The following is a 14,942-nucleotide window of genomic DNA, read 5'->3' on the forward strand; positions in this document are numbered from 1 at the left end:
GAGTGGCCAGGTGGTCCTTGTGCAAAGGTGGGTACTAGTGCAGGTTTGATAATGTTATCATAGAAAGTTAACACCTTCAAAATCTGTAATATGAAATTACCTAACTACTGCTACGGAGCCCCAAATCAATGTGCATCAAACTATCAGTCGAGTCAACTTGAATAAAAATGCATCAAACTTAAGGGATCTTGAGTTATAGCTGCAAAAACATAGACACGATCACCCGCAATACCCCCGTAGGAGGCGAACCTCCTTCACGGAGGTAACGATACCCTGAAACGAAGCCTACCGTTGTATGAGATCGTTGACGTAGCTGCCCAGAGGTTTGAGTGACGGGTAGGACTTCGCTGCCCAGACTCCAGGTACCCTCCCCACCAGCATACTACTGAACACTTCCTCAAGGTCAGAGGACATCACCACCAGACCCTGGGAACAAGAGTACAACATGTAAGTCACCACATGACCACCAGACCCTGGGAACAAGGGTACAAGTTCAACATATTATATAGCAAAGGGATGTCTGCAGGTATTTGTATTATACAAAACTTTTCTATACATAGAAGCTTTTATACAAGTCATGTACATGTTGTAGAATTAGACAATACATGCATTTACATGTATAGTCCAGAGGATAATGACTTGAGTTGGGAGTTCGAATCCAGGCTGTTGCCGCTCGACCGACATGCATGCTACTGGAAAGGTTCGTAGCCCGTAGAATGCGACATTAAACCGTGGTCTACTGCTCATTTTAATTGTCGAAAAGAGCTGGGGGAAGGTCCCCGATACAATGAAACAAATCAGATGGGAAATATGAATCAATGGCAAAACACAAGATTGTGACTAACCTTGATGGCTTTCTGGAGGTTCTGGAGACTGGAGCGGACCACACTGGTGAGGCGGTTAAACCGGATCAGTTCCTGCCGCAGGACTGTGTTCATGGACTCGTTATAAACCACAGGGTACTTCTTCATCACCTGTAAAAGGAAGAAAAATATTGCAAATGTTGCAGTTCTGTTATCATATTGCATAGTTACATAACCCGACAGGTGGTACAGGTAGTACAATGTTCAGACACTCATTAAAATTACCCGTTATCCTTCTAAAATGTAAACTATTTGAATTTCTGTTGAACCATTGTACAGTACAGTGAGCATAGCTTTCTGGCATACCGATCTTAGGACTCATATGCATCTTATGAAGTAAATATCTCTTGCATTTTTTTTTCCACAAAGAAGATTTTGGGACTATATCCTGTGCTGTGTACATCCTGTCAGTGACATCGACTACCTGAGTGGCTAGACTAGTGGACACGAGAGCGAGAGGTCAGTGGTTCGATTCCTGGCATTCCTGGCCATAGATGTTGTGTCTTTGAGAAAGGCACTTTACAAGACTTTCCTCACTCCTTTCAGGTGTAATTTGGTAACTGACTTCTGTTGGGGAGGTAAAAGTGAATTAAATATAGCTGTTTGGCACCCCATTCTCTATTGGTTACAGAGTTAGGCAGCAGGGAGAAGGTTAACAACTAGGGGTGGGTACCGGTACCGTGTACCGGTACAAAACCGGTATTTCTTGAATGGACCGGTCCAAAAAAAACGGTCCGTAAAAAATCAGTGGACCTGTCCTATGGACCGATAAGAAAATTCATAGTACCAGGCTACCAGCAGGCGGCCACATAACTGGTCTAAGAAAATACAACAAAGAGTCGTTTTCGAAGACGTTAGCTGTGAATCATATTAAAGGATGAGTAAACAGACGTCAAGGAGAGTATAGTTATAATTTTGAGACAAAGTGCAAACCTAAGAAATTATATCGTTCCAGGCATGACGTTTGGAGACTTTTACGTGTGTCTCGCTCTCCAAAATATGATGTACTGCCACACTACCATAATCAGGTACAGGTACAGGTCCGGACCTGGACCTGACCCTCTGGACCTGGACCTGGACCGGACCTGAATTTTATGTACCGGTACCCACCCCTATTAACAACCCATTGCCCCCATGGCCTCAAAAATGCTATCGAAGTCCTTTTTACCCTTTCATAGATAGGAAAGTGCTTCAACTTACAAATTCTAGGTTGAAGTCAGCAGGCAGCTTGCTCAAGATGTCAGCTGCCAGGTCCGTCAGCACTTCTCCCGAGGACTTCCCGCCGCCTCCCGACAGCCGGGGGAGCGTCAGCAGGATGCTGTCGAACAGCTGCTGCGTCTCCTGGTTGTCCTTGGTGATGTCGGCGTTGTCGTGGAGACCGAAGACCTCCGGTGTCGGGATGAGCGGGAGGCCGCGGATGTAGTCGATGTAACTCTGGTAGGTGCCAAACTCAGGGGCGAAGTAGAGACCACTCTCTGAAATCCTGTTGATTGAAAAAACATTAACACGTGACATTCAAACAATTCTACAGTCTCTGATTGCTTCTCTTCAGAGTAGTCTGGCACTCGTACCTACATGTATGCAAAGGATTGGCCTTTATGTAAATGACTATTTTGGATATCGGATCTATATCGGAAGGAGTGTAATGTGAAAGGATCAAACTGAATGCCTGACAGTGACACTTTGATTCCTATTACTATAGAGGACCATATGACTTTGAGCCAATCAAAGATTTGACTTATATCTTAAGCAAATATCTAAATCCTCTATTACAGGTGCCACTCAGACTATTTGGCAGGTTAAGGCAACTAAAGGACCGAAGAAAAGGATTGATGGATTCTAGGCTAAGTATCAACAGCCTTATTTGAAAATTTGCCCGAAATTCAATTTCAAACCGTCAGCTTTTAAAATCGCCGTTGTAAGATGTTACCATCTTATGCTTAGGTCCCAATTGGAAAGAGGGGCCCCGCCGGGTAATTCACGGGCTGTTTTTTGGCATTTTTGGGTGTGACCCCTACATGGCCCCTTGAGACACCCTGTGGCTGCCGGGCTATTTTGGGGCCCATTCGGGATCCCGAATCATTTTAGTTGGGACTTAAAATCAACACAGAACATGGTAACAAATAGACGCTGTGAGCTAATCGTGCGAGCACCGTGAGGTACCCCCCGGGTACTCGGCAGTCCACCGGGACAAATTGGTGGTTTCGGGGCCCAGCCGGGACTACACCCCCGACGGGCACCAACACAATTGAAACCTAAGCATAAGATAGTCTTTATAAGTAGCATATGAGCTCAATTTTTCAGACTCACTTGTAGTTTGGATCGTAGATGATGCTTTCGTTGTAGAAGATGCTGAGCATGGAGTTGAGCAGTCGGCGGTCCTTGTCGTCTGTGACACGGCCTCCGTGGTTACACTCTCCAGTCAGGTACATCAGCGCTTCAAGCGCCGGCACAATTTCATAGTCATTCAGAAACATCTACGACACAGAGATATAGAGTTACTACACTTGAAAATGACATAAATCATGCATGAGTGTACCAAAAGCCATGCTAAGTGGCTTTAAGTTAGCAATTCCTTCCTTCATTGTACAGTAATTAATCGGTAGTACCATCACCACTCATAACCATTACATGTATAGTTTTTAACTGCGCAATAGTTTTCTTAAATGTTTTAAATTGATTATATTGCTTTAAATGCATTGTTTTTATGTGGTTATGTTGTAAATCCTTTGTAATAAGGTTGAAATTCGGGTGTGTTGCCCGCGAGATCCTTACCAAATAAAATCCACTGAACCAAAAACCAGTGAACCATGGTAGGCAGTTATCATGTGTTATTATGTATCGCCCATACTATACATGTAGATATGGGCGGTACATATTGTTTTTGTAATGTTTCTTTCTGCTCCTCCTCCTCCTGTCAAGTAGAGTAAGTGCATAACCCAAGACATTTTTTAAATTGCCGTTAAAATGATTTGATTGAGGTCTTTAATTCAATTCTTTATTCAAATACCAACATTACAGACATACAACAAACGTTAGCCTGGATCACGTTGATATTCACAATCATGGTCATTACATGGTCTTACTTTATAATTAGTTAAACGTTATTTTGGAATGCTCCATTTTTGCATTAGAACAGTCGCTTTTTGCATGCATGGGGAGGGAAATGGGCGATACATGTTGCATTTGCTTGTGAAAATGTTGCCTTTCTAGTTACTACTGTAACAGTAAATGTAAATTTTTTTTTCCACAGGAATCTAATTTTGCAGGCTAACACTCGCTGTGTTTTAGGTTAACTTTGGGGTTGAAACGATATATAGTGACTGTAAAAACACAAATTTGTGGCGTCATGATTTTGTGGTGAAGAGGCACTGCCAGCACTACAAATTTCATGGTAAAATCACTGTGAACTTTTCAAGATTTAAAAGATTTAAAAGTATCAACGATGGAGACTGGTACGATTATGTGTTCAAATAAGGTTATGTGGATACAGTGCTTGAAATCTAATTGCTCAAAATATTTTCTAATTTGTTCTCACCTTGACTTGTCTCATGCTGATACGCAGATCGGACTCGTTGAACTCGTATGGGATGTTCCATCCGAGGGGGCCGAACTTACGCCGTTCTTGCGCCAAGGCGTGGAAGAAGCAAAGGCCAAAAAGCAACTTCTGCCATTCTTTTTCCTATGAGAGAAATTTCTAATGTCATCACAATCATGTAATAATATAATAACGAGAGTATGTAATATGTAAAAAGTGTATTTTGTATGCAAATGACAGCCGTGTGCATGGAAATTGGTTTATTTACATGTAATTTAAATCCGCACAGTCAGTGGCAACAGTTATGGCATACTTAAAATGCATAATAAGATCAGTAGAAAAATCTGTTATGTTAGGGCCTGTGTTATGTTAGGGACGCCCCCATTACAGATCTGATATCTTTGAACCCTAAACTGAATCATCTAGTATCAAAAGTAACAAACTTTCAGTTTAGGCTAACATTCCCATGTTTAGTATATTGTCAAGTCTCATAATTAAGCCTATATGTAGTAGCCTAATTCTGCCAAGTTAAAAAACAATGTTATCGAGACCTTCTATACAATTTAAGACTTCCTTGAATACCTGGATATCTGAGGTGTGCCTTTCTCAAGGATTACTGATGCTGCATTTTTAGATTCATCTTTTTCTTAATGTGGTGGTCGTAGGGTACAGTGTACATGGTGGAATTATGAGAGACGACATTGACACATGACAGTCCCATCTTTCCCAAAAGCGTACCTTCTTGCATCCGGTGAAGAACTCCGGGTCGGAGATCGGGTCGTTCAGGTACGATCGGAGCAGGTTCATCCTCAGTCCCTTCGGCGGCTCGTTGGTCATCTTCACGCCGTTCTGAAGGATCGCGACGGGGAAGTCCTCCGACGGGTAGCTGGTGAGCCAGAGGCGGAAGTCGGTGTGCGTGTTCTCGGGAACGATGACCTCCTCGCAGATCTTCTCCAGGCGAGGCATGAAGCTGGTGGCCAGATGACAGTTCTGCAAGACCACCCAGGTGCCGGCTACAAGCGCCTTGTTAATCATGCCCTCGGCTATGGGGCCCTGTGGATGGGTACAAATGAGTGTCACAGATGTTGCAATTTTGCATGTTGCACAACAATAATCAGGATTTGTTAAGACTGGGAAGTGGTGTTCTGAGTTATGTAAATCTCTAAATGCATCAGAAATTTTATAAGGACTGCCAAACAAACAAGCACACAAAAGTTAGCAATGAAAACAGGACTGGTTTATAGAAAACACTCAGGAAACGATGAGGTTTACATGTATTGGGAAAACTTGGGGCAACAAGGGGTCATTTGAACAGTTAATTGGTAAAGACAGTTCATGGGGGAGGGGGGCAGATAAACATACACCCTTCTTCAGTAATCGCAGCCTTGTCACAAAATTTTAGAGTAGGAGGCTAATATCCAAAAGTAACAGGCGGGCCACGTAGTGGCCCAATGCGAGGGACGAATTTTTTTTTAAAAATTCTACACAAAAGTAGCCGGCACAAAATTGAAAGTAGGCGGTGAAAATAGCTGCCTGCCGGCTTGTTTTGACAAGGCTGCTTAGTAATGATGCGGTCACATTGAATTTTAATTTCAAGCTGGCTATGACAGAGCCGATGCGACCGTCGACAAGGGTCTAAGATACCATTTTCCATAACAAGACAGCTTTTGCTTAACACATGCGCGACTATCTCAAGAATACCCCCAATCTGCAATCAAAGACGATCTCACAACGTACATGTATGCGACAAGGCCCTAAAGAAACCTTGATAAATGTTTTACCTGTCCCTGTCCAAGTGACACAGACTGGATCTTGGTGCCCCCCTGTCCCTTCTCGTCTGCAAACTTCATCAGCCCAGCCATGGGGTCCGCTCCGGGGGACAGCACGAAGATCAGCGGGGCGCAGCAGTTCGAGTCGGCGAAACTGCCCGCCAGGTCAAAGGTCGGGGGCTCCACAAAGGTGCGCCCCATGTTGTCAATGATAAAGTCCTGTAGGAACAAAGGTTGCATTCTCAATATGGAAAATAACTTTCCTTTTGAATTTCAAATGTTCTCACATTTCCCTACAATCTTATTAACTCAGACGTGCTACTTCGAAGGGCGGTAACCATTATACTGGCTATATACATGTAGATATAGATACAATATGACAGGCGTATTTGTCACTGACAGTAGATATCTATGATGTGTAGTATAAAATTAATATGTAAACCCCATTCAATGCAATTACCACATACTTACTAACAAAGAATTACCACAAAAGAAAATTACCACAAAATTTCCTACAAAAACATGCAATTACCACAACAAAACTCCTGAACAAGAAGCACTTCAATTGCCCTATGCTGTACTTGTACCGTGACTTAAAAGTATAGAAACTGGAGGTTGAACAGTCTGTCACAGAATTTTCAACATCACAGTTATGTGAACCATATAACTCAATGCCGTGCGCCTAATTTAAGTAAAACAGACTATATGATAGTTGTTGCCGAAATATCCTGAAATGTCTTACCTGTGTAGCTGGAACTATTTTGTCAGGGCGGAGGCACCTGAGCACCACCATCCTGTGCAGACCACTCAGCATGTCCCATGGATCAGGCAGGGTGTCGGTGTGGGGGGTACTCGAGTCATAGATCTTCTTCCAGTCATTAATGTTATCCTGAAAGAATGACAAAGCAAACCTACTAATTAAAAACACATACCTGATGGACTTATATAATTATGTGGCAGACCAAGTACCAAGACCTTCCAATTAATTCACTTAACGCTGTACTGAAAGCATTTGTATAAGAAGAAATATTGATTTTTTTAAATGAAAGGAAAGCTTTCAGCACTAAGGACAGAGTAAGGTTTTGCATGCCTTTCAGCAAAGAACAGCCGTGTTTTGAAATTCATCAGTAAATGATTAGACCAAAAAGAAAGAGGTTGAAACATATAAAAGACAAGTAAAATTTGGCTATCAAGAAAAGGTTATAATATTATTATCAAACATACTTTTACTACTAGCAGTTAATATGCGATGACTTCAAAAAGGTACAATCCCGCAGTTATAATTTATACTATTTTCTCTTAGACTAATATGTTATATCATTCATTTAATAATAATGAATATTGCTATCATTATCAAAATAATTGATAATATATGATTATTGGATTACACAATATAGTCATTACAAGTGCTGTTCAAGCACTGCTTATTTCTTCTTTTCCAAAACATTAACACAGAAATATCAATTTATCAAACTTAAAGACTGGCCTTTTGACATTGATATTGAATTACAGACTTTGGTTTCTTATCCTGTGTTATTGGGTAGGCCAACTACTCTCTCTTTGCAGCCAGGGGCTGAATTACGACGAGCGCACAATAGGCCGGGCTAATTTGCAAGGGTCTGGGGCGGCTGCTATTCGGCGCTAATTCAGGTGACCTCAGAACGACAAAATTCTGACTTACCCGGACGTGCTCAAACAATCCACCCAGGTTGTCGAGGTTTGAGGCACGGACCAGCTCAGACCAGGACTTCTCCGTGAGCCATTCGGGCGCGGGGTTAGGGTGAGGGTTTTCAAGGGCCACACCTCCAGTCAACAGGAACCTCCAAACCTCCTCCACAACCTTACCACTGTGGTACAAAGAAAAAAAGATGAGGTCATGAAATATGATAAAAGAGACAGAATGCAGGATAGTGATAAAGTGTAAAATTACTGATCTTACATATCATTTAGTTTCATAATGCTATTATCATAATGAAAAGTTTAATATGCTAATGCCTAAAAAATCAAGGTGACCACCTATATGTAAACGGACACCTCAGGCCAATGTGACCACTTTTTAGTGGTCCCTTAGATATTTTTTTTCCCATTGACACAACCAATAACCCAATCTATCGTGACCACCTGTCCATATAGACCAGATTTTATCGGTTCCCTGAGTGGTCTTCTTGGGCGGTTTTGATTGTTAGTAGTCAGCAGCAACATGGACAATGTTGAATTTTGGAGCAAGTGAAGTGCTTTGTCATAGTACTACTCTCTATACTTTCAGATATAAAATTTGTTGCGGATAATTTTTTTTATGAATTATGCATATTACCAATACTTACCCTCCCTTCAGTATTCCCACACACAGGATGAAGGAGAATAGCAGCTTGTCCTTCTCAAATAGCGAGCGACAGACGTTGTTGTAGATGCTGACTGTGAAGTGATCGTTCAGGTTCTCAATACGCTCCTCCAAATCATCTGACTTCTTACTGTTTTGGATGGACTGGAGAAGAAAACAAACAAACAATTAATGATTCTAAACTTGCACCTAAATACAGTACAGTGAAAAAAAAGTTGAATAAATGGCAATCCTATATAGAAAAAGCTTGCTCTAAATTAAAACCAGAATGAGAAAGACAAGAATTTTTATGGGAAGTAATCTCTGTTGATTCAATTTTCGTTGTACCCCTATCCATAAACATGTACATACATGTTATAAGTTAAATCCAAATCTCTTTTCCCATTGAGAAAATTGTCCAAAATTCAATTCTACAGATAGCAAACTTTATGTCAAGCATTTTCTTTGTTTTTCCACAAAGAGGAAATAAGTGAAAAAGTGTGTTTGTGTGCTTTCTTTTGTGTCTCTTTAAAAATTGCCCCGAGAAAAAGTTCCAACCAGAATATGATGAATTGAGAAATACAAGCAAAATATAAAATGATAGCTGCCACTTTTTACAAAGACTATTGGGATTGCTGTAGACTTTTCTAATGTATACTTTGGCAAACAATTAATCCAAACTGTCACATTGAAACATACCTGTACATAGAGGTTGATGAACCAGGTAAGGGAGTACTGGTACATGGGCTCGATGTTGGCCATGTCGGAGGCACAGAAGAACAGAATGGCAGAATGTATGGCGACAGGACTGTAGCCAAGTCGGGTCTCATCTATCTCCTTCTGGGTCACATCAGCAATTTCCTGTAGAAAAAGCACAATTATTGTAAATACATAACAAGAGCTCTTAGATCTCACACCTCAAGATTGAGAGTTTCTCGTATATTTTGTTTGTTTTAATCAATTGCAGTTCATCTATTACGAAAATAAGGTTTATATTAACATTACTTGTGACAAATCACTTCCTAACACTCTACAGTGAACATGACTAGCATATGGAAAACATAATTTTTAATTTATTATACATAACACAAACAGACCAAAAAAAACAATACCTCCTCATGAATTAGTAGCCTCTTCCTTTGACCCCATGACCTGCACTGTCATGTCTGATTAACAACTAGCTCTACCACCTCTGAACTCTACTTCCTGCCACTCTGACCTTTGCGGCTATCTTCCCACTCACTTCCTACCATTTTACAGACAGTGTATTCAAATAAACATTAAGAAACAGATACATCAAAAACAAAGACATTGTACACAATGAACAATAAGATTACCCACCTGCTTGGCAGAAATCTCTTCCGACAGAACCTTGGAGGAGGAGAGAACCTTGATGGCCGTCTCGTCCTCAAGGATGTTCCCCTCCGAGGAGGACAGGACCTCCAGGATCTTGTCTTCGATCTCCTTCAGCTGTTTCTTGTTCTCAGCGCTCTCCAAGATCAGCTCGTTCTTCTTCTCCTCGAGTTCTGGCTTCTCCTTGGCTGCCACGATGCCCAACAGCTGGTCTTGTAGACCCAGTGGGGTGATCATGAAGTTCACCAGACATACCTATAGTACACAAATTTGCATAGTACTATGAATTCATTCATTTTCACAGGGACTTGATTTTGCAGTAAAAGGCGAAGTGCAAACTTGTAGTGGAGAGGTCATCGCAAACATTTCAAGATTTACAGTTATATCAAGCAGTTGCCCATTAAAGCGTTTGATGACAAGAATTTACAAATCAAAGCGTAATCCTGTCCTTGGTTAATATTTGAAAGTAAAGTAAGCCAACGGTGGGTCTACGTTGGCAGTGAAGTTTTGTGTATGTTTTATCAATTTGTTACAGACTAGCTTATAATGCCTAATACTTACAACTAGAATTTGATGTTCCCAAACTGGCAGTAATGAGATTTTCAATGACCAGTAGTAAATTTGAAATTGAATGCCTAATCTTTTACTGAGGAATTTTCTCTATATACATTATGTAGGAAGGTTTTAGTGTTAGCTTGCTATCATGATCTTAGTGCAACTTACAGTGTTTAAAAACTATCGTCACTGTTAATGCAAGTGGATTAAACTGACCTTGACTGAGATTTCAGGCATGTAGTGTGGGTTCCGCAGTCTGGTTGTCATGTAGAATCTGAAGTCCTTGGAGTACTCAATGACGTTCTCTCCCAGCTTGATGTAGTCTACACCTCCCTGTGTGAATCATACAAAATTGATTGAAGTAAATATCGTCAATCAAAGTTGAGGGAATGAAAATGCCAATTCTATGGATTCCCTCCAAGCAACAGCAGAGATTTAAAAAAAAATCCAAATCAAAGACTCCTAAATGAATAAGTATAGTACTACATGTAGGTCAAGTCCAGCCAAAAATTCAGGCATATATCAACTTGTTTGTATTCAACGAGAAATAGCATTAAATAAAATTATACGTCTGTAGACTGCATCCAACACTTAAAGAAAGCTTTGGTGTATTTGCAAATGTACAAACAATCCTTTGTCTCATGAGTCCCAAGACCACAAACCTGTCGAAAAATCTGCTTGGTGAGGATGGGTTCAGGATAGGAAAACACCAGAAACATACATGTACAGTGTACATCAGATTGCGTCCTACATTTCAAAAAAGCTTTGGATTACATAAAAAATGTATCAATGGTAACACCATCGATTAAATTGCCTGATGAAACCCAAGACCACAAACCTGTCGAGAAATCTGCTTGGTAAGGATGGGTTCCAGGATGGTAAAACATGAGATAGATTGCTTCCTACATTTCATAAAAGCTTTGGATTTACTTTACAAGGATTCAAATGTACCAAGTGATACTATCAACCAATTGCCTGATGAGACCCAAGACCACAAACCTGTCGGGAGATCTGCTTGGTGAGGATGGGTTCCAGGATTGGAAAATATGAGATTCAAAATGTACTAAGTGGTGATTATCATTATTATCCATAGTAGAAGTATTGAGCATTCGTTGGTTTTGTAAGACTCAGTTTCTACTGATGGGATTCAAGACCACATGACACAAACCTGTCTGAAGATCTGCTTGGTGAGGATGGGTTCCAGGATGGGGTCCAGCTCTTCAGCGATGTTCTCCAGTAAGACGGGGGTGCCGAACGTGATGGAGTTCTCCAGCGTACGGATGTAGTTAGCGTCCGACAGCTTGATGATTGACAGCTTGTTCAACTTCTCCATGTTCTTCACCCACTTGTTGGCTTGACCTGCAAGGGTGAAGGTTGAAATGTCATTGACCAACTTTCAGCAAAATTGAAGTGCTACAGCCAAAACGAGTTACTCAAGCAACTGGATAAAATTTTGAAACAGTCAGACGTTTCAGTCACTGACGAAAGACAGCGGATGCTGTCTGAAACGTCTGACTGTTTCAAAATTTTATCCAGTTGCTTGAGTAACTCTTTTTGGCTTATCTTACTACCTGGATGTCTAACCTTCATCAACGTAAAGTGCTAAAGGCTACTCAAACTTTTTATAGTCACTATACTTTTGAAACTTACAATTTTTATTACTCTGCAGCATAACATTATAACATTTCATTACTTCACCGTAAATGACTGCCTCTCTCTATTGTTTTTGGCTTGTCTCTCTGCTTGTGTGTGTGTATGTATGAAGGAGGTAAAGTCTGCTATCTCTGATTGTCTTCTTTTCCCAAATTAATGTGTATAAAATATGATCTCAATTAATGAATGTTCATCTCCAACTAGTTAAGCTCAAATGAACTCAATGAACAGTTGAGCTACTCTTACACTGACAGAGATGACAGATGCTATGTGCAGTATTTACAGAATCATTGTGCTGGGGAAATTCCTCTTAGCTCTTTTGTACAAGTAATGATAAAATGAACAGTGGACCATTGCTTAATGTCCCGTCGTATGGACTGTGACGCATGTAGGGTGAGCGACACAGTCGGGATTCAAACTAACCACTTCTAGGTGAACTGGAGGCAGGACCACTAACCCCTGGACTATGCAAGCTTCTAGTGTCTTGGTATATTATACATGTAATGTTTAGACGTCTAGACACATAGATCCTCAGAGTGGAAGTTTTCAACTCTTTACCTTGAGGATCAATCATCAGTGGCCAACGTCTGGAGTTGGACACGATGATACCGTTGTCGATGGAGAAGGAATCCACGGGTAGTCCCGCGATCTGCCACGCCCGGATCTTCACGGGGTCGCCGAGCGTACCGTTGAGGGAGAAGGTCTGTGAACAGGGGATGTTGTGTTCTATCGCCTTCTTGTGCCAGTCTTCTGTACAATCCTGTTGAGGTAAAAAAACAAACATGTATGGTGAGAGAGACACTTTGAACACACTAAAATTAATGCTCCTAGATAGATATTGTGGCATCTGTGTAGGACAGTGGCAGAGCATCCCGCTATGAACCGATAAGACCCAGGTTCAATCCCCAGTGGAGTACCCAGACATGTCCGGACATGCACCCAGACGTTGTGCCCTTGGGAAAGGCACTTAACACACATTTCCCATGTCCTAAGCCCAGCAGTAGGGTTTGGGTTGGCGTTAGGAAGGGCATCCAGCCGTAAAAACTCTTGCTACAAAAAAGGACTTGCACTTGATGAGTTCTGGGGCTCCCCCATCCATGTGCAAGCACGTCTAACCCCCAGATGATGGGGAACAAAAGACGTTAAATTGGATAGAGAGATAGAGATGGCAAATGTCAGGACTCTACTACCTTCCCATCATAGAGACAGGGGACGCTATAAACTTTCTGCAAATTTTGATCCACTGCTACAAATAGAAGAGGAGTAAGTCCAATTTCTAGTGCTGAAATAATTTCAGTTAACTCTTGCTCTAAAATGAATTCTACCAAGTCAACATACAGGGCTCGAAATTCATTTTTGGAAATAGGTGCGCTGGTGCACCCAACCAAAAAAATTAGGTGCACAGAAAGAATTTTGGGTGTACCACATAAAATAATGATGATGTCAGCAAAATTATAACATAAGTTTAATGCTACTGCCTCTCTTAAGAACTTCAATCTGTAATTCTATCCAGCTAACTTCGAATTTCAACCAACAATACATCAAATAAATTACAGCAAAAGGTTATATTATTTTTCTGCTACTTACATTTCCAGAATATTCTGTATATTAGTGTACTAGGAGAACCTTTACCCTATATCGAGTACAAAAATATCTATAGGTGCACCAGTGCACCCAAATTCAAAAATTTGGTGCACAGCTCCAATTTTGGGTGCACACAGGTGCACATGCACCCACTATTTCGAGCCCTGACATAGATATACCTTCAAGGCAAATAATAATATCATTAACTATAGAATCATGATAATCATGAAAACATCAATTTTCAGCTTAAAGTCCTTATACCAAAATTGTGCAAACATGACATCTACATGTTCATCCTATGGATCTCCAACCAATGATATTAGTTTCAACAGTCTACTGTTAACACATATCAATGTGTATGAAATAGCATACATGTACATGTACATGTACATGACTTGTATGGCACTGTACAACTTTTGCCTAACTACTCACAATTCTGTAGTCCACAGTAAAGGCTCCGAGGTAGGAGACGACGCCCGCGGATAGAAGAATGTCTCCCGTGGTGTTGACGTAGAGAATGCCCAACAGTCGGGCGGCCTCGCTCCAACGGTCCTTCTCGCCGCCCAGGCCGCCGATCAGTTTCTCCGCACGGATCAACTTCTGCGAGCAGAGTTCGATGTTGGCCTCCAGGTCCTGCTTCTTCTTGGTCATGACGTCAAACTGGTCATTCAGGGCCTGCAGTTTGTCCTCAACCTGCAAGGGGCAACACAGAACCATCAGTAACCTAGTCACAAGTTCCTAATGCCTCTATCATACAGCACAGTGAGGGAAATCAATCAGCCGATGTGGCTGCGAGATCTAAATGACATTTTTTTGCCCAAAGCTCTCTAGATCATCACACAATTTTACAGATATGCTGATATTCACAGGTCACTGTGGCAGATTTTCAGGCACAAAATATGCTTGACTCTCTGTCGACTTTAGAATCAGGCAACCTTCTGGTGGTCAACAAATATGGATGAAGCTTCACGACTGTGTGGCTGGGGCATAATGGTTGTTTCTATTTATTTGCATAAAAAAACATATCCCGCATCTGTTGATTAAGTGCCAGAAGCACAGAGAAAACTATCAGAGGAAAAACTTACAGCTTTGAGTTCTGCTCTCTTCTCATTCAGTTTGGCCATCTGAACAGACAATTCTCCCTCAGCAATCTTCAGTTTGGCCTTCTTGGGTGCAACGACCTAAGGAAAAAAACAAGATTCATCTATGGAGCCTCTTAAAGAATCATTTTAAGAAAACGAAATTGTACTATACAGAAAACAAAATTTTTGGCATTGCCTCAGGGGCAGAGCCATTGAGACAGATCT

At 41.2% G+C, this 14,942-nt stretch overlaps 1 protein-coding gene across 2 annotated transcripts in view; it reads right to left on the bottom strand.

The window, feature by feature from the left end:
• Positions 1-14,942, bottom strand: part of LOC136440851 (dynein axonemal heavy chain 3-like) — a 69,583-nt gene that overhangs the window by 5,184 nt on the left and 49,457 nt on the right. For both annotated transcript variants that reach the window (XM_066436995.1, XM_066436996.1), the window contains exons 61-77: positions 14,721-14,816; positions 14,068-14,328; positions 12,610-12,811; positions 11,567-11,757; positions 10,615-10,731; positions 9,832-10,098; positions 9,190-9,351; positions 8,495-8,655; positions 7,852-8,017; positions 6,913-7,059; positions 6,183-6,389; positions 5,140-5,454; positions 4,402-4,545; positions 3,174-3,340; positions 2,064-2,346; positions 846-974; positions 290-426 (exon numbers count right to left, since the gene is read on the bottom strand). In XM_066436995.1, the coding sequence (XP_066293092.1) occupies positions 290-426; positions 846-974; positions 2,064-2,346; positions 3,174-3,340; positions 4,402-4,545; positions 5,140-5,454; positions 6,183-6,389; positions 6,913-7,059; positions 7,852-8,017; positions 8,495-8,655; positions 9,190-9,351; positions 9,832-10,098; positions 10,615-10,731; positions 11,567-11,757; positions 12,610-12,811; positions 14,068-14,328; positions 14,721-14,816 (3,152 nt within the window). The remainder of the gene's footprint in view (positions 1-289; positions 427-845; positions 975-2,063; positions 2,347-3,173; positions 3,341-4,401; positions 4,546-5,139; positions 5,455-6,182; positions 6,390-6,912; positions 7,060-7,851; positions 8,018-8,494; positions 8,656-9,189; positions 9,352-9,831; positions 10,099-10,614; positions 10,732-11,566; positions 11,758-12,609; positions 12,812-14,067; positions 14,329-14,720; positions 14,817-14,942) is intronic.

Source organism: Branchiostoma lanceolatum, chromosome 8 (assembly GCF_035083965.1).
Source record: "Branchiostoma lanceolatum isolate klBraLanc5 chromosome 8, klBraLanc5.hap2, whole genome shotgun sequence".
NCBI classification, from domain to species: domain Eukaryota; kingdom Metazoa; phylum Chordata; class Leptocardii; order Amphioxiformes; family Branchiostomatidae; genus Branchiostoma; species Branchiostoma lanceolatum.